Source organism: Aphelocoma coerulescens, chromosome 8 (genome assembly GCF_041296385.1).
Source record: "Aphelocoma coerulescens isolate FSJ_1873_10779 chromosome 8, UR_Acoe_1.0, whole genome shotgun sequence".
Taxonomy (NCBI): Eukaryota; Metazoa; Chordata; class Aves; order Passeriformes; family Corvidae; genus Aphelocoma; species Aphelocoma coerulescens.
The window spans coordinates 17,460,619-17,479,232 of NC_091022.1; the positions used below are offsets into that span (position 1 = coordinate 17,460,619).

At 38.9% G+C, this 18,614-nt stretch overlaps 1 protein-coding gene across 9 annotated transcripts in view; it reads left to right on the top strand.

Annotated features, from left to right (window-relative positions):
• Positions 1-2,639: 2,639 nt before the first annotated feature.
• Positions 2,640-18,614, top strand: part of KYAT3 (kynurenine aminotransferase 3) — a 28,030-nt gene continuing 12,055 nt past the window's right edge. The window contains exons 1-7 of one of the 9 annotated variants that reach the window (XM_069022873.1): positions 2,707-2,751; positions 5,142-5,186; positions 7,096-7,196; positions 10,410-10,468; positions 11,683-11,827; positions 14,538-14,687; positions 15,901-15,987. In XM_069022873.1, the coding sequence (XP_068878974.1) occupies positions 7,098-7,196; positions 10,410-10,468; positions 11,683-11,827; positions 14,538-14,687; positions 15,901-15,987 (540 nt within the window). In that variant the 5' untranslated portion in view covers positions 2,707-2,751; positions 5,142-5,186; positions 7,096-7,097. Of the gene's footprint in view, positions 2,752-3,265; positions 3,356-5,141; positions 5,187-5,221; positions 5,337-7,095; positions 7,197-7,433; positions 7,535-8,285; positions 8,387-8,863; positions 8,888-10,409; positions 10,469-11,682; positions 11,828-14,537; positions 14,688-15,900; positions 15,988-18,614 lie in introns of those variants that run through there. The other 8 variants (XM_069022874.1, XM_069022872.1, XM_069022875.1 and 5 more) reach the window with 8 other exon arrangements.

Genomic DNA, 18,614 nt, shown 5'->3' on the forward strand with positions numbered 1-18,614 from the left:
CATGGTAGACTTTTATAAAAAATTGAGGAGGTGTTATTAAGCAATTACAAAATGAGCAAGATGCTTCTAAACTGAACCTCAGTATGAGATACTTGGGGTGCTTAAAAAAGGTCAGATAAGTTCAATCTGGGTGATGGCAAAGTTACTTTTAAAATACAGAAATAGATATTATTTTAATGTATGAAAGATAAATCTAAAAAAGCAAATACCTCACCACACCTAAATTTATTACTTTAGCTGAGCCCTGGGTTTCAGGAATGATTTAATTTTATGAAAACTGTCAAATGCTGCATTCATAAGACTGTATTTAATCATTAGGCTCAATGTTCCTGTTTTCCCTGCTGTGCCAGAACTTGTAAAATTCTTTTAAGTTAGTGATCTTTGAAACGTAAGTTTTGGACCTTCACACTGCTCAAAGTGTAGGAAGGCTGGACTGCTTTCTCAGTTTCTCTAACACTGATGAGACAGGCCTCCTTCAAGACCTTCTGACTGATATGCAAAGTGAGGATTTCCTGCTTAAAGCACAAAATACCATTACATTAAAAAAAAAAAAGTCATTTTGGGGGAAGAATTTGAAAAATTGCTACTGTGCATAGGTAGCAACTACAATTTTCATAGTTGTTCATTACTACAGCAGACTTTGATTGTTGCAAAAGTTGGACCTCATATGTTTTTCATATTATTTCAGTTGAAAATTAGACCAAAACTGTTGCTCCAGATGCTACAGAATTGTAACTAAAAGAACAGACACTACTGTCTTTGCCACATTAGTCAAGCTGCATGCATCCTATTAACTCACATGCTCAAAAGATTCTGTTTCACCAAGAGGAGTCACAGTCTTGCAAGAGAGGAAATGTCAGTGCTAGCTGGAGCAGACAATATTCAAAACCTCCTGTATTCTTGACTGTCTGCTGATCTGGTAAACACTGAGCATCCCTTAGGGTAAGAACTCAAACAGTGCTTGTTTCATCATCTGAGGATGAATCAGGAGTACCTTACCAACATCCCTTCAGCTATTTGTATCACGGGCCGAGAGTAGAAGGGTGGTGCAGAAGCCTGGGAAATATCACAGTGCATGGATTACCCCATGACATCTGCTTTGTACACAAGTCTGTGAAAAATATGTGCATCAATGGAACAAAAGGCCAGTAGTAGGCTAAAATTTCTTTTTTCCCCTTTTTGAAGCTTGTCATGACACAGCAGAGGTTGGGATATGCTGCTCTCCAGTGCGTGCTTGCAGAGGTCCTCTCTGCCAGAGGACTGCATTTTGAGACATGAATTCTCAGAAAGCACTACAGAAAAAAAGGAATAAAGTGTTAAATTCTTTGTGTGTCTTATTTAGTATCTAAAATAATTGCTGGGACTTGTTTCTTAATTTTGCTGTTTTGTTCTGGCTTTGGCAGAGTACTTCTACATCCAAGCAGAGTGTTCTAGTTTGTTCTATGAAATTGGTTCTCTTCAATCAGCTCTTACTCTTTCATTTTCTATGAATATACACAATGATTATATACATAGCACAATACATATGGTAATAATATGCAAATAGTGTATCTATACCATTTCAGATCTGCATTCTGCCTATAATCCTTTTCTTTGTGATTCTTACTGACACATCAGAGATCCTTCTAGTATCCACATTAAAAGGAAACAATAAAGACTTGCTATAGAAAGTGTTTTCTCATTGGCTTGTACAGTTGTTTAAAAAATATTTATCTGTATTATTGAACATTTTTGAACAAGAAATCCATTTGACACAATGTCATGCCAGGCCCTTATAACATCTGATTTGTGGGTTCTTTCAGCTCTGCAGAATCACAGCGGGACTTAGCATACAAAATTAATTGTACAGTCTTTCTCTTAAACAATGATGTACAATGATGTAAACAATCTGTACGATGGTGTTGCTATTAAGGCAAACCAGTTTAGTGAAGATTTATAATAGCAGGAAAAGTAGGCTGCAAAGACATTTCAAATATGTATACATACTTCTAACTGAATAATCAAATTTAGTGATGATGAAGAGTTGATTAAAGGGAACTATTTCATTTACAAATGGAGTAAGTCTCTGTCCTGATTGTTAAGGGGAACCTTTAAAAGGCAGATTCTGTGAGTTTATGGAATACTTCAAGAAATCTGGAAAATCTCACTCTTTTCCTGATTAAGTTGTTAACTTAGGCATGAGATAATTGTTTACGATTTTGATACTTTATTCCCTCCAGAAAGACCAAAGCCCAAAGAAGGCAACCAGCCGGACCAGTTTAACCCAACAGAGCGCCAAGTTCTACATTACTTGGGAGATGCTACGTACATGTGAGTATGTAACTCCATACCAAGATGTCGAGCACGAAGAGATGAGAAAAAAAATCTTAGTTCAAGTTCTGACCCAAAAAAACTCCCAAAACCCACCACAACTTGGTATCGGGGAGACATTTCTAAGCCTTGGTTCAGCCCCGTCGCTGCGCCTCACTACGCGCAGACCTCTCGCCCTCAGCAGCTCCTCACCCGCACGGAGGGACCGGAGGGACGGGCGGGACGGGCGCTCTCCGGGCCTCGGGACTGGCGGAACAGGAGGGATGGGCGCTCTCCGCCCCTCACAGCAGCGGGACAGGAGGGACGGGCGCTCTCCGGGCCTCGGGACTGGCGGAACAGGAGGGATGGGCGCTCTCCGCCCCTCAGAGCGGCGGGACGGGCGGCCCCGGCCCCTCCCCATCGGGAGCGATCGCGGCGGGCGGCGGAGGCGGTGTTGGGGCGGTGAGTGTGGCGGCGCCGGCCGGGGCGGAGGCGCTGCCCTCGGCGCCTCTCTCTGCCGAGCGCCTGCGGGGGAGGCGGCTCCCAGCCCGAGCTCGGGGTGGCCGCGCTTGTTGTCCCGCGGAGCGGCCGGGCCGGGCCCGAGGAACCCCCGCGCTGACCGCGGGGCCTGTGGGTGAGGGCGGGCGGTGCTGGTGCCCGGCAGCTTCCGGCCTCCCCAGCTCTGTGCTGCACACGGGAAGTGCTGCAGGCTGAAGACACGCGTGGGTGGGAGCGTAAGTGCAACACAGAGCGGCAAAATGGTAGAGCTGCTCTACGAGGGGGAAAAAAGTATGAGAAAACCCCCACAACCTCATCCCTTTCCTTAATCCATATGGTAAAATTTATTTCTCTGCACACAGTTTGCTCCATTCCTTGTAGATTATGGAAGAAGAAATGACAAAATGTTGACTACTATGATAAATCTTTCTCATACAGCAGGTTTTAAGTTCAGTGCCCTTGCCCAGCTTCCCTGAGTACAGTGATTTTGACAACAGTTCTCTTGGCCCAGTAAGCCATCTGTTGCTTATAGATGGTAGGGAAAAAAGTTCTGGAGAGGCCTCTACTGGTAAGCTGGCACCTTTTCTTTCTCCGAGGCTTTCGTCCTCTAGACAGTAAGAGACAGTCCTTCAAAGGCTTGACAGCATTTAGCTAAGGTGTAACATTTTCTAGGTTTGCATATGCAAAAAATATTAAGCACAACACAAACATAATAGGGATTATATTTACATTATAACGTTGTGGTGGCAGACAGGCTTTCAGTGTTTCTAGTAAAGTTTGTCACTTGTAAAGTGAGACTATTTGTTACGTGAAAAAATGCAGCAGCTTAAGCAGTCTAACCAAAAGTTGTTGAAGCTCTGTGACATGGTTTTTATAGAGATGGAATAACTGAAACTAAAAAATGAAGGAACAGCAGCATTTGGCCTTTTGTTTCAAAGGAGAATAATCAACTAATTACAAAATTTTAACATTTCATAAAATGCCCCAGAGGTTCAGCAGCATCCCAAGGTCAGAGTGCTGTGTGACCAGGAGGTTGGGCAGTTGTGAAGGGAGCAGAAGAGCCTACAGCTCAGAGATTGTATCTGTGCTGGAACAGTTATAAAGCACAGCATGAACTAAATAATTGTTAGTACACAGATGTATACATATACTTCCCATTACAAAATCCAACTGTATCTTCCAGTCTAGTTTAAGTCACCAAACCTGAGTTTCAACCCCATTAGCAACCAGAATGTGTCTTCCTACTAGTCCCACTAAAAAACATTTACTGCACTGACCTTTCTGGTAGCCTTGCTTGCGTCTTACTCCCCTAAAAATACAGAAAGCTGCAGGAGTAGTCATTTGTTATCCCTTTTCCTCTAACATGTTAATTTTCCTGTTTTCTCTACGGATATGCAAGCCTGAATTCCAGGAGGACTGACTACATGAATGCTTCAGAGCACTGAAAATTAAATGGGATGAAAAGAATTCCTAATTTAATTTCTGAGTTTAGCAGACATGACTCTTGGCCAAAAAGCTGATGTCTGGCTCCAAAATTGAAAAAAGAAACATTAATAAGACTAAGAAAGAAATTAATATTACCTTTAATTCCCCCACAAAGATCAGTGCATTTTCTGTGTTTGAGGAACCTGACAAATTTTGGAGAGTTGAAAAGGGGTTTGCAGTACTTCTGTAGCTGCCCAGCATTGTGTAACTTCACTGATCTTGAAGAAACTTTGTATCCCAATGATAAAAACTTAGCTTAGGACATTATAAACCATCTCACTGATGTGTCTTACACATACTTGGTTGTGTTAAAACACGTAGAGGGGTAATCATTGAGAGCGCATCCTAGAAGTAACAGGAAATAATTCTCTTTAGCCTGTGGTATGTCTTAACATGCCATATAAAATTATAGTGGGAATGTGTGTGTTTGGAAAAAATGAGTAGGCCTTGCTTCTTTTTTTTTTTTTTTTGAGATCAGTGTGTGGTAGAGTATCTGGTTATATTAAGGAGGCCTTTCCCTTTACATCCTAGAGTAGCTTAAGTGGAGGGACTCAGTTACAGATGAGGGAAGAATTTTTAGAATAGAAGCATATAGAAGCATTTTTAGAAATAAAAAAAGTCATAGAAGTATTTTATAGGAGGCTTTTTCATTTAATGGCCAGTAGTCTTGTCTCTCGGTTCTGAACAAATGCTGTTCAGTTTTCACTGGAAAAGTGTCACAAAGATAGAAACGGCAGGAGAAGTGTTACATGCCAATGTCCTTTCTTACAGAGCCTGTTGAGCAAAGTCTTTTCCATTATGTTCCTCATAAAGTTTTCTCAGTTTCTACATTTCTCTGGTATTAAAAGTGATTATAATTTTTTCTTCAGGTATTTTAGGTCCTTGCAGAGGTTGACCACGCCACAGTTATACAGGTCTGCTGCTGCTCATGCCGTGGGGCACTTTTGTATGATTGCCTTGTGTCGAACAATGGTTCTGTTTTTCTGTGCACCATGGCGCTAATGCTGGAAATATTTACAACTGTCAATAATTTTTCTTACAAAACTTTCAAGTTAGTTTTGCATGTAAGGCTTGCAAGTTTTTTATTTAATTTTTCTATTTCTCAATACAAAATGAAACAGGCAAAGATATGCATGTTTGTCTCTCTCTGCTAAATAACTACTGCAAGTGTTCACAGCAGGCTGCAAGAGTAATGCTGTCTTTGGTCTGACCCTGGGGAATAGCACCATTGTCATGGTCGTGTTTTAAGATAGTATCAGTATGTTACACAAGTAGTTTTTGTAAGCTTAAACACGGAGAGAAATAGAGAGATTCATAATCTTTTTCATTTTGCATAGTTATTCTCAAAGATAACCTTGAATATGCTAAGTGGTATTATTAGAAGTCACTTAAAATGGATTTTCAGGTCTTTTAAAAACATGTGTTTCTCCTGTGTCTTTCAGAGTATCTGCTGATTAGTGTCAAAGATTTAATTGTCGTTTACTTTTGTTAGTCCTCAGACTAGCAGAGTTTCTTCTTGTAAATGAACATCAACTGTTTACTTGCAGATTGCTAAATAATATGGGATTATGGGGGTATTTTTGAAGGTCTAATTGAGTTAGCCACTACTCAGTACTGTGTGAGAAAGACCCTAATTTCAGAAGTGAGACTGAGTTTGTAGCACTGGATTAAGAGAAAGGCAAACTCAGCAGACTTTTAAAACTTATTCAATGAGGCATCTTTGATTGGCCATTTCTATTAATTAATAAGTGTAAAGGACACTTTCTTGTTGGACTAAAAGCATTCTTAATGAAAACATAATATTTTACTGTGGTATCAATTTAACTTCTTCTGTTTGCGAGGCTTGCACGGTATTATTTTAAGAGGCAATGGCATTCCTTTGTTTCTAATAAAAATAGTATTTTTTTGTTGTTCTCTTCCCCTTCTCAGGTAGTCAAGTCAGGGTGGAAACAGGAGTTATATAGCCTTTAATGAGTAAACTATGGAAAACAAAGTGAATAATTAATATTAATTAATAATACTATGGCCGCTGTGTTTCTGGCATAGATTTATGAGTTACAGATTTCTAACACATTCCAGTCATTGTGGCAATGTCGTCTAATATTTATGTTTTAAAATATCTTCTGGAAATAGTTGCCCGAAGTACCAGTTCTTACTTCTTTTTTTATAGTTATTAATTAACAGGACACATTTTCTCCAGTCAGTGAACGATCTGTTACTCTACAGAGAATGTATTTTCTAGCTGTTTTCAGCCATGGGAGATATTTAATGTTTGCCAAGGCACTGTGACAAAACTTAGTGTAGTTACATAATGTGCATAGGCCTCCTTCTCCAGTGTGACTGGTGATCTTAATTATCCTGATTTCAGCATACCTGATTTGAAATGACTTGGAAATGGAGACCAGTTTTAAAGATGTGTAACTTCTTAAAAATTCATCTCTTTTTCTATTCTGTCTATATTGGCAAATTTAATAGCAATTTTTATTACACAAACACATTTTCACTTGAATTCTAACAGAGACTTTGAAGCTTGAATTTCATTTAATCTTAGTTGTTATTCAAAGAAAAGAAGATCAGTGTTGTCAAATAAAGAAACCTTCCTTTGAGATGACATTCAGAAACATCTTGCAGCCCTGTCAGTTAGAGAGCATCATCCTCTATGCTTACAGCTGTGCTGAGGTAATAATTTACTAGCGCTTACTTAATTGGAACAAAATCACTGGAGGGAAGAGGAGAGGATCTTATCTTAAAATTGCTTAGTGATGTGTAGGAACTCATTCCTAGAATCTGTAAGGTTTTTCAGGTCACTTATTTATTATGCAGGCATGTTTCTTGCTTCACGAAACTTCTGTTGCCGTGGCATTAGAACATGCCAGCTAAGAACAGATTTGCTTTCCAGATCCATCAAACATTCAGCCTCTGCAGTAAGTATTCCTTCAGCTTCATAGAGAAAACCATTTCATGCAGTATTTTAGAGATGCACTAATTTTGCAATGTTGCAAATATATATGCATTAGCTGTGTTTTCTTTATCCCTTGTTATAGATAAAAACATTTACTATTAAAACCAAAACAAGATATTTGAATCAGTCAAATATTAACCACACTAGCGTAACAGAATTTGGTGATTATTGCTTTGTGTATCCTTTTCAGTCTTTAAAGTCACATCTAGCACATATCACATCAGAAAGATTGCCTAGCTTTTAGAGAGAAGCTTGAGAAACAGGAGACAGGTTCAGTCTCAGCTTTATCACAGGCTTTTGGTAAGACAATTTATTTCTTTTTATCTCAGTTTTCCTTTAATGATATGAGACTAATGTTGCTTCTTGATGCTGCAATAACAAGGGGTCTATAAGTACCTCAAACTTAATTTTATATATAGAATCTTCTCAATTTCCCATCTTAACTGCTTATAAGATTGTGTAACTTCATTTTAAGTCTTCCAGTTTTTTTGAGAGAAAACAGCTTTGAAACATGGCAGGCAGTTGGAGGTGACACTCTGTGTTCCATATAGAACACTGGAATGTAAATTGTGTTCCCAGTTCATCTAGTCAGCAAATTGGGTCAACTAAGGCACGTACCAGATCCTTCAGAACAGATGCTTAAATCATTATACTGGACAGTTGTAACATATTTTGTCCGTATGAAAAGTTTCTTTTAGTGTGCAAGCCACTTTGCAGGTCAGCTTTTGCCTGAGTCAGTTTTTCATATGCTGTATGTATTTCTATTCTATTTAATTGAGTTGGATAGTCACATTAAATATCCTCAAATGTGTTTTGATTTTTTTTAATTTTTATTTTTCTTAAGATGTTGGCTTAAGTTGTAGCTTTTGACATTGAATTCTACAATTCATTTATGTACCATGTAAGAGTATTTGCTTCCAACATTATTAAACTTATTACCATTCAATTTCATTGCAAGTTTCTCTGTATTAAGCAAAAAGATAAATACAAGCAGCACCTGGCTTTCTATCAGGTGCTTCCCTTGTTAGAAAGTGTTAGGGAAAGTAGAAGGTCAGTTAGAGCTTGATGATGACCTACCTTTCCTGCATAACACCCATCTTTGACTCATGGAAATCCTAGCCCTGCACCTAGAAATGACTTGGAGATTACCAGGTGATGACATAACTGGGCTGAAAGAAAAAAAAAAACTCTTAACATTTGTCATGACCTTCTGGGAAAAAGAAGGCCATTGACGGTTTCATTTTAAAATCTCAGTTAATTACTTGGCTTCCCCAAAGTAGTGAGGTTGACCTGAACCCTACTGTAACCTGAATCTGTGAAAACCTGAAAACTAATGCAGGTCCTGCTATTCTGTTTTAAAACTAGTTCCAAGGCACAAGAAAGAAAGAAACAGAAAGACTTGTATTGTTAAATATTTAAACTTATATAGTATGGAACAGTAAGGTGAAGGCTTATTTTATTGTCAATACATTTTTAGCTAGGGAAGGTTACTCAGTGCAGTTAAGATTTATATTATAGTTAATTATAAAAGTCCTGCAGTTGATAAGCCTTTAGCTTTTAGCAAATTGAAGCAATTTAAGAAGTAGTTGTCCATGGAACAAATTTACTCATGGCAGCATACAGAATTCTCATTGTTAATTAGCAGGATTCAAGGTGAGTCTTACTCCTTCCAATACAAGAAGTAGTGTAGCATGTAAAAAAAGATGTGTGTGTGTATCTTAGTGTAAGTAGTACTGTGTTGTTTGTATTTTTAAAAGTACAGCCAAACATTAATCATATTTACCAAAACATCCACTGTAAAACTGGGTTACTCTTCTAAAAAATATGTGTGTTTTTAAAAAAATGCAATACAGATTACCTAGTCAGGACTTTCCCTTAACTCCCTCTTGTTCTATGTTAAAAAATCTGACTTGACCTGTCTAGTTATCTGAAATGTTTTCTTCCTGAGGACAAATAAGAGGTGTCCTGGTTTTGATTCCTCTGGTGTTCATGTCACACAGATGAGGTCAGAATCAGATCTGTTGAGAAGACATAGGAGCAGAGAAGTATCTCTATAATTTTATAGCTTCCCATTCTTCATATCACAATGTATGTGGTGGCTTCATAACTGTAAGCAGGTTGAGTGCAAACATGGACCTGCTGCATACTGTTTCTAATAGGAGTCATTTCCATGGATTCAAAGTTGAAACTTGAGTGTAATGGTTATAGGATATAGGCAGATATATAGACAGATATAGACATTTTCTTGGAGTGTGGTGGCTAGAATACAGTTTTTGAATCTTCCTGGTAGTAATACCACAGCTGGCAGTGGTTAAAGTAACTACAAATCAGTAGCTTGACTCAAAGAAACTGGAGTGTCTGGGGTGCTGAGGGACTATGTAATTTCTATGTAATTTTTTTTGGTATCAAGCTAGTTTGCAAAGATAGATATGAACTTACACCTTTTTTGTTTGCACATAGAAATAAATTTGGTTTTCTTTTTCCTAACTTCCTTTCCATTTTTAGCTTAAAAATATCACAACTATCAGTAGGTTTTTCTCTGCCTCTATATAGAGTAGTCATTGCAAACCTATTTTACAGAAGTTCTCCAATACCTTAATTTAAGGTCTGAATATACAGCAAAAATATGTTCTGATGTGGTTTTGGTGTGCTCTAAGGTAGATACTTTAAAGTTTTAAAAATCTGAATGAAAATAGGAAATGTCTGTGCTATTTTCCTCTTATGCATGAATTTAACAAATAAAATTACATTGCAAATGCATGCTTTCCAAACTGGTTTGAGCAGGAATTGGACTAGAAATAGCAGTCTTTAAGCTGTTAACGTATCACAGAAAAGAAAAAGAAAGTATGTACACTATTTTTTTTTTTTAAGGTCATCTTTTAAAGTTTTTGAGCTAAATTATGCCCCTCCTCCATCCTTGCTAAAAGTTTAGTGGATTTAGATAATGATGAATGAGAATTTAGGACGTTTTTGTGTACTTTCTTGTTAGTCTGAATTCAAGCTATTATGGAAGCTTTGATGAAAGAACATGTCTATAATTTTGTGTAACTACTGAATTCAGCTAGCAACAGTATATTTGAGAAAGCATGAATGAGGTTTTTCATGCAGAATCCAACAATATCATACATTGTCTTTCTTAACAAAACCCTTCTGTCTGTATATTTTGATCTTGCAGACAATGCCGTTCAGACACAAAAATACAAGACGAATTGAAGGCCTTGATAGCAATGTGTGGTAAGTAAGAGAAAAATATCTTCAAATTTCAGAAAAATGTCCTTGGCTGATGTATTTTCTTTCAAGAAGATAATTATTGCCAATAATAAGATGCATGGCAGTTGCTATCTCTGCTGGAATATATTTAGCACCTGTTCAGAAGCAGCGAATGAAATTCAATTAAAGGTATGATTAGTTGTTATTTTTGAGCTCTAAGTATTAGGCTTGGGCTTCTCTTCATCTATTAAACCACATAAGACAAGTTTAACTCATGGGCGTGGTAGTATATCTGATTTTCAAATTTAAATGGTAATTCTGTTGAGTAATGTATTTCAATTACACCTGATTTGTGTTTACCAAGCAAGTCAGATTTTTTTTTAAAGCCATTATACTTGTCTTTATAATTTAGCTCATTATTTTTAATACATCTTTTTCTAGGTATTGGTCTTAAAGCACTGTTGCCATCACTGATAAATATGGAATTTTCTTAGTTGGTGAAAACATTATTTTGGGCTTACATTAGTTGTTTTATTAGTGTTGTATTTTATATGTGTTGTATTAGTTGTGTGTACATGTATACAAGGTGTTTTGATTATTTAGCCTCAAGCTAATTTTTAGCAATTTGTATTCATTTTTGACAGAACTGTGATGCTATGTGGGGAGGGTTATGATGGGGGGAGGGTTGTTTTGTTTTGTTTTTTAAATCCTGTTAACATTTTGGTAGGGAGGAAAGAGTAAAATGTAAAGCTGACCTGTGAAGGGAGGAAGGAAAAATTGTTCAAGGATCCTACAGGCTACTAGGAACAGTTAATAAGCAGCTGGAAAGAGTCTGTTGCCTAAAATTACTTAAAAATAGCACTCCAAGGTGACTGGGTTGTTTAAATGTTACCTTCAGTTGGCTGAATTTAACCTTTAAGACGTTTAATGTGCCTGGTATTCCATTTCTGCCTATATCCAGAGTAACTGTGTATGCATGTGCACATCTGAGCACACTTCTGCTGGCAGAAACGTTATTCTGTAGATGCAGAACATAAACCTTTTCTTGGGTGCCCTCTGAGTCCTGTGGTCACTTACCATTATTTCAGCCCTCAGCTCTCCATGTGAGCACTGTACTTAAACCTGTTCCCACTGCTGTAAATTTGGCAAACGGAAATACTTTTTTTTGCCTTTTAATGATAATGAATTAAAAGATAATTTTATCTGGTGTGTTAACTTTAAGATGTTTTTCCCTCCAGGGTTGAATTTACAAAAGTGGCAGCAGATCCCTCAATTGTTAATCTCGGTCAAGGCCTTCCTGATATATCCCCTCCCAGCTATGTTAAAGAAGAGCTGGCAAAGGTAGCAGCAGTTGACAGACTGAACCAGTACACCCGAGGCTTTGTAAGTATTGTGGAACTTGAGGAGCCAAGTTCAGTGGAAAACGTGCCACAGGGAAAAAAAATTGACTTTAAGTTAGTTTTATCTGTAGATCATAGTGTTATATCCCAAATTAAGTTGATCTTAGTAGCCTTATCTGTTACTATTGAAGTTCCTCTGTCTAGGCTTCTTCAAGGCAGAATCCTTCAGCAAGAGCAAAATGGTAGAGCAGATGTGGGATAGACTGTCTCTGAGGAGTTGATTCTGTTTAAAGAATGTAGGTTATACATTTACCTCTGATTTTGGTCAGTGTAAACATAAATCAGACAGTACAATGGGAGAATGAGAAAGAAATACTTGATACCACTTGGGACAGCACCTCTAGGATCAAGAACAGATTCACCAACAGAACTTAGTAAGTTTCACTGGAAACTAGGAAGGGATGAAAACAGGAAGTTTTTGCCCCTGGAATATATTCATTACCCATTCTGTAAGCTGGCTTGTAGAGTTTGTGTCTTGAGCCAGGTGTGAGTATGTGGCATTTATCATTGTCCAATGCAGGGTATTCCAGTGGACTATTACTGTTTCAGTATGACCACTTCCTTGTTTGGTTTGTCTGTATTCTGTTTTGTGATAAACTGTATTGCCCAAATGAGAATCATGTCAGGACTGCTAAAAGACCCTAAGGACTCTATCTAATATTTTTCTAGCTGACCGTGTTATGCAACAGGGGCAAAAGAGCACAGTAGGCCAGCAACTGTGTTGGTAGTTCTGGCATCAGTGTGTGCATATTCCAACATAACTCTGCCTGTTCTCTGAGAGTCTGCATGCATTAGAAGTGGCAGGGAGCGGTGGTGGCCAGCACTTTGCTAAAGGACAAGCTCTCGCAGTGAGCAGAGTGGAAGTCTGGGCAGCCAGGCCCCAGGGAGCAAGGCATGCCCAGAGATACTGGCTGAGGCAGCCCAGCTCACCTGGGATCAAGCCAGGAAGTCAATCCATAGGTCAGACCCAGCAATGCTAACCACAGCCAGACATGACCCAGTCATCACTGGGCAGCTCCAGGGTGACACAGCAGGTCTAAGGTTAAGCCACAAAATAACAGGGACCTTTAGCTATGTACAAAGAGTCTCTGCAAGTGTGAGATACACAGAGATAGACAAACACATAACAAAAAAAATCTCCCTATGTAGACTTGAAAGACTAAAGCAATTATTTTATGTCAGATACACACAAAGAATATCCTGAATTAAGTGAACTTCTGGGCTAAGCATTAGTATGTTTATCACCCACTAAGATATCTGAAAAGTCTTTTCTCACCAAGCAGACAAGGTTTTGGAGGAGCCTTGGCACAGTGGAAAAGGTTACAGATAACAGGCTGCAGTCTTGTCTGGCTGCTGTACTGTAACAGACTTTACCAGCTACTGAGAAGAACATTAACTCTATCTCAGCTGAAACCAGGTCAAGTCTACCTTCTGACAAATATTTACAGACTGATTCTCTAAAACTATTTGCAAATCAAGCATAAATATAATTTTCCTAACACATGCAATTATTCAGTATTTATTTCTGTCACTTTGTTCTTTATATCTAAATGGTTTGATAATTCCCATGATGATTATGAATGTTGACAGATATATTATACTGCAGATACTAATTAAAGAGGAATTTTTACTAATGTTCCCATCTTCAACCTTTGTACTTGGTATTTGTGGTAGCACACGTGGGAGGGATGAGAATGAATGATGCCCATCCATCTGATAATTGACTCAGCTAACTTGGAGTTCTCAATGACTGTAGGGCTGTAGAGTGGCCTGATGTGGCTTGGGTGCTGCAGCATTCCTGTCTTGCTGACGGGCTCATGGCAAGAAATGGCTGTCATTTGAATCAGCAATGACTTGTAAGCCTTAATTTATGGTAATGTTTTTGTTTACAGAAGATGCACGATTTAATGCCTTGTGTGTTGAGGTATAATGTTCAATATTTGAGAGGATTTTTGTTACATAGTTGCATTTTCTCAATGAGCTGTTTTCTATTTCTACCAGGTATCCCAAAAGAAAAAGATCTTTAAAGTAGGAATCCTGCAGTTTTCCTGAATAAACAGAATTTTGCCTTCTTATTTCCATATTGTATATGATCTTTGTTACATGTTTGTTTTCTTGTTCTTTGCACATTTTGAGGAGAGTATGTTAACTGCCATGTCCCTGGAGGGGATGCAAATGGTGAATGGTACTCTGAGATTTGAGGTGTGACTATATGAATAAATGTTTTGATCACAAGTGCTGTTTATCAGCCATATATAAATAAAATAAAAAGATCTCCCTAGCACCAAATACTTTTAGCTGAAAGATAAGGAAGGAAACAAAAGGAGCTGAGAGAGACTTGGAAGGAGGTGAGGGTGAATTGGTGTCAGAGTATTCCCTTCTCTCCTCCTGTTTCTTGTCCTCGCTCTGCTATAGGTTACCTGGACCTACTCTGAGATGTGGTAATACAAAAGAAATTAAAAAGCACCAGATAGAAAAATAATTTCCTAGTAGATACAAATAAATTGAAAACATTCTTTTTTCCTAGTGTGCAAAAGTTCAAACCCTGATACCTGTTAACAGCCATTAACACTGTTGTATTTTTGTATTTCACAATATAATAGTTTGATACATGTGGAAGAAAGTCGAAACACAGGCTTTATACATTGTCAGGAACACACCAATCAGTTACTTTTTTTGTTTGTTTTGAACAGGGACATCCATCACTGGTGAAAGCCTTGTCTCAAGTGTATGAGCAGGTTTGTGGAAGAAAGATAGATCCTCTCACAGATATCCTGGTGACTGTGGGAGCTTATGGATCTCTCTTTAGTACAATACAGGCACTAATTGAAGAGGGAGATGAAGTAAGTTTTTATTGGAAGTATTCACATATACTTGCAGACATGAGAATCTTTCTCTTTTTCTTACTTGTCCACTTCTAAATATAAGTTAATGTTGGGGCTTCTTTCTGTCCCCATTAGTTTGATTTTTTGTAGTTGTACATCTAATTTATGGTTTCTGAAGCTATGATTAGGAGACTATCCTTTGGATGTCTTCCTATCATTCATCAACTTACAAATACCTTTTTTTCCACACGTAGGATATCTGTGGAAGTTTCTTTATCACTGTTAGCGTTAGGTGACACAATACACACTAATTTCTTATTTGAGAAAACGTGGGCTGTTGTGTGCAACAGACAACTAAGGGTGGCACAAAGAATTGTTGGTGTTTGGGTAACCATTGTGTATCAGGCTCTGTTTTGGGCCATTGCCTGGTAGCAGCATGAATAGCAGAAAAGCTTGTTAGTTTACTGTACTAGCTGTGATGACTCGGCCCATCACTATTACTATGTCCGCCTTTTTGACAATGATAATAAAAGTCATTTTACAGAAATATTTCTGTCCATAGAGGACAAAACCTTTTTGTATTTTGCTTTCAGTGTTTTGTTTGTTTCACTTGTATATTGTATTCTCATCTTGCTTTCCTGTTGCTCTGATAGTCACTTCTCTTTTGTTTGGAATAGTTCTATTAGCCTTTGTTTTTGGTGGGGTTTTTTGTTTGTTTTGTTTTCCTATTGTCTAGCCTTTATGCAGTTTTTATTGAATTTGTCCCCTTTCTTTACCTGAGAATTTTTGTCTGATAAAATTTGAGGACTTAACTGTTCTTCTGAGATTTCTAGATACTTGGAAATCTTGGCATTTCATGGGCAGAATTAGAGCAGCTCTGCTGTGGTTCAGTAATTTGCCATTGCTATTTCCCATCTTTGCATCTTTACCTTGCACCTTCAGATCTGTGTGTAGGACTCAAACATTCTTCTTATTATAACTCAATAGTTGTAATGTGAAACTATAGAAGAACAGCCTGTGTATGTTGTCAAAAATGCGTAGTGCTTATCATACTTAGCCTGAGGGCTTTATTGTGTTATACTCTGAAAGGAGGAATATTCTGCAATGTTATAGCATTACATCTGGAGTGCCAGAAACATTATCAAGTTGTACCACCAAGGTAAATGTAGAAATATGATGGTATCATGCATGGTAAACTCTTTGTTTCTGATACTGATGATTTTCATTTCAGGTAATAATAATAGAGCCATTTTATGACTGTTATGAGCCAATGGTAAAGATGGCGGGTGCAAAGCCTGTTTTTATCCCACTGAGATGTGTGAGTAACTTTTAAAAAACTATTGATTATATAAACTTTCTCATCCATATTCAGTACAGTTTGATGAACACCTTCTATGTGATGCTTTTCTGTATTGTTTTTCATCATTTCAAATTACGTAAAAATGAGATAGATTGCTATAGTGCAAGTCTGAGACAATGATAACCCAAAACAGATTATTTTGTTAGTGTTGGAGAAGGTGCAACAATATTTCTTATTTGCTTTAATTTGTGCATTCTGAAAGCTGATTAAAATTGCTTTCTTCAGTTTTCAGTGCAAATTATGGAAGGGGGATCACATATCAGTTCAATTTTTCTGTCAGTTGGTTTTCAAAAGATTTTGTTTGGATCCCTTCAGCAGAATGACAGAATACAGTTTCTTTTCCAAAATATGCTTGCTAAATAAGGACTGATTGTGCAGTAGACATATTTGCTATACATGCAAGAATCACTGTTTCCTTTATTGTTAAAAAGGCTGCGAGTTGTGAACTTGGTACAGCTGGCATTATGCCCACAGCTTGCAAGGGTTGTTCTGGATGCAACTGTGTCTTGTGCAACTGGCAGCCTTGCTTGGGAAGGGCTCTTTGGGCAGGACTATTGTAGGACTATTGTAGGACTATTGTGGTTTGAAGCTGGCTAAGTGCCAACCCATGAAAAAACTATCTACTTATTTTCTTTTGCTATAGCTGAGCAGAGGAGGGGGAATTGAAAACTTAATTTTCATGAGTTGAGATAAAGATTATTGAAAAAAAACCCCACCCACTTTAAGGCAAAACAGGTTCAAAACTTAAACAGTATAAAAAAGATTATTAACAGAATTAAAAGTAAAAAGCATAATGAGAACCAAAGCAAATCTTCAGAACACCTTTCTTTCCCAGTCCCTCCCTCTTTCCCCTTACCGTGCAAGGGAAAAAACCATGGGGTTTTGGTCAGTATTTCACTTCTTAAAAATCTTTCTTCAGTATGCTTAAGGAAAAGAGTTTCTTCCACTGTGCCGTGGGATCCTTCCCATGGGAGGTAGTTCTCTTTGAACTTTTCTAGCATGGTTTTAGCTTCCACAAGCAGCAGTCCCACCTGAACCTGCTGCAATGTGAATTCTTCCCACAGGCCAAGCAGTCTTCCCTCAACTGCCCAGCGTGGGTCATTTTAGTTCATGGGGTTTAGTCTTTTAAGGATGAGCTGTTCTAGTTTGGAAGTGAAGGCTCTCTTCCTCTGTCTCTAAAAGCAAGGGTCATCTCTCCCTGTTCGAGTTCCTCACTAGATTACAGCATTCAGCATCCACGCACTCCAGCGTGAGTACTCTTCTTCACGGGCTGCGCATGGATCTCTGCACCCCTCCACGCACCTCATGAATTATAGAGAAACAGTTTGTTGTGTTATCATCCTCACCATGGCTTGCAGGAGAATCTCAGCTCCCGTGCTTGGAGCACCTCCTCCCTCTCCTTTTTTTTACTGGCCACGGTGCTGCCATTGTTGGTTTTCCTCACGTGTCCTCACTTTTCCTTTTTCTCTGACTTGGAAGAAAGTTGGTGTCTGTAAGTTGTAGTTGAGAGGTTGATCTCGTCTGGGCTCCGCATCGGGGAATTGCTCGCCACGTCTCTCGCTGCTGGCCGCGTGGTCCCTGCCAGCACCACCAGAGTGGCTCCGGCCTCAGAAGGGCCCTGGCCATGTGGTCCTGGCCCTCAGAGGGCCCCAGCCACGCCGTCCTGACCTCAGGAAAGCCCCAGCTGCACGGCCCCTGCTGGGATGGGTCCCAGCAGCTGCCTCACCACCCCTCAGGAAAAGAAAAGAGAGCTTCCCACGGTTTTTCCTTTCTTAAATATGTCATCACAGAAGCATTACCAACTTGTCTAATTGGGCTGGTAAGCTGCCCATTGTCAGAGCCTTCAGCAACCAGCTCTGTGCCAGACATAGAAGTTTCAAGCAGCTTTTTGTCTGTCCTACCAAAAACCAGGCTGTGTTAAACCAACACAGAACACCATGAAATCAGAACGACACAGAGTTACAAAACCTCCGGGGCTATAGTGGGAGTAGGTGAGACTGTTCCTCTGGATGCCCACCTTCTAGGGATGTTTTGAATGACAGGGCACCTCCAAGTATTTTCTGTTTCACACCCTTGTTTTCAGTCTGGCCCTCTCCCAGTCATTGCAGGTGTCACAAGGGTAGTGTGGCCATGCTCCCGTGTTCTCTGTACCATTGGCCCAAACTTCTTCTCCATTCATAATGCCTCAGAGACACTTGTGCTGTGTAGTATATAAACCCCAAAGCCTCAGTCGTGCAGATTTTTAACTCTTTGGCCATTTTCATTAGTTCAAGGAGGAGGAAAAGACCTTGAATCTCCAGGGGTGATCAGTCTTTCCAGCCAAGCAGGCACACACTTGCTCTACTGTCTGGCAAGGCTGTAAACTCTCCTGACCTTGTGACTGGGCTTTCTGCATTACACGCTGTAATAATCAGCAGGTGTGCAATGAGATCCTGGAAACCAATTCCTGCTGGGGCCTTAAGACAGTCAGTGGCCAGGAGAGGACAGCCACTGTCAAAATAGTTTACCTTGCTCTTAGCCTCCCTGCCTGTTCCTAGCAAGACAAATTGGATAGGTTGTCACATACGTTTATGAAAGTGTTTTAG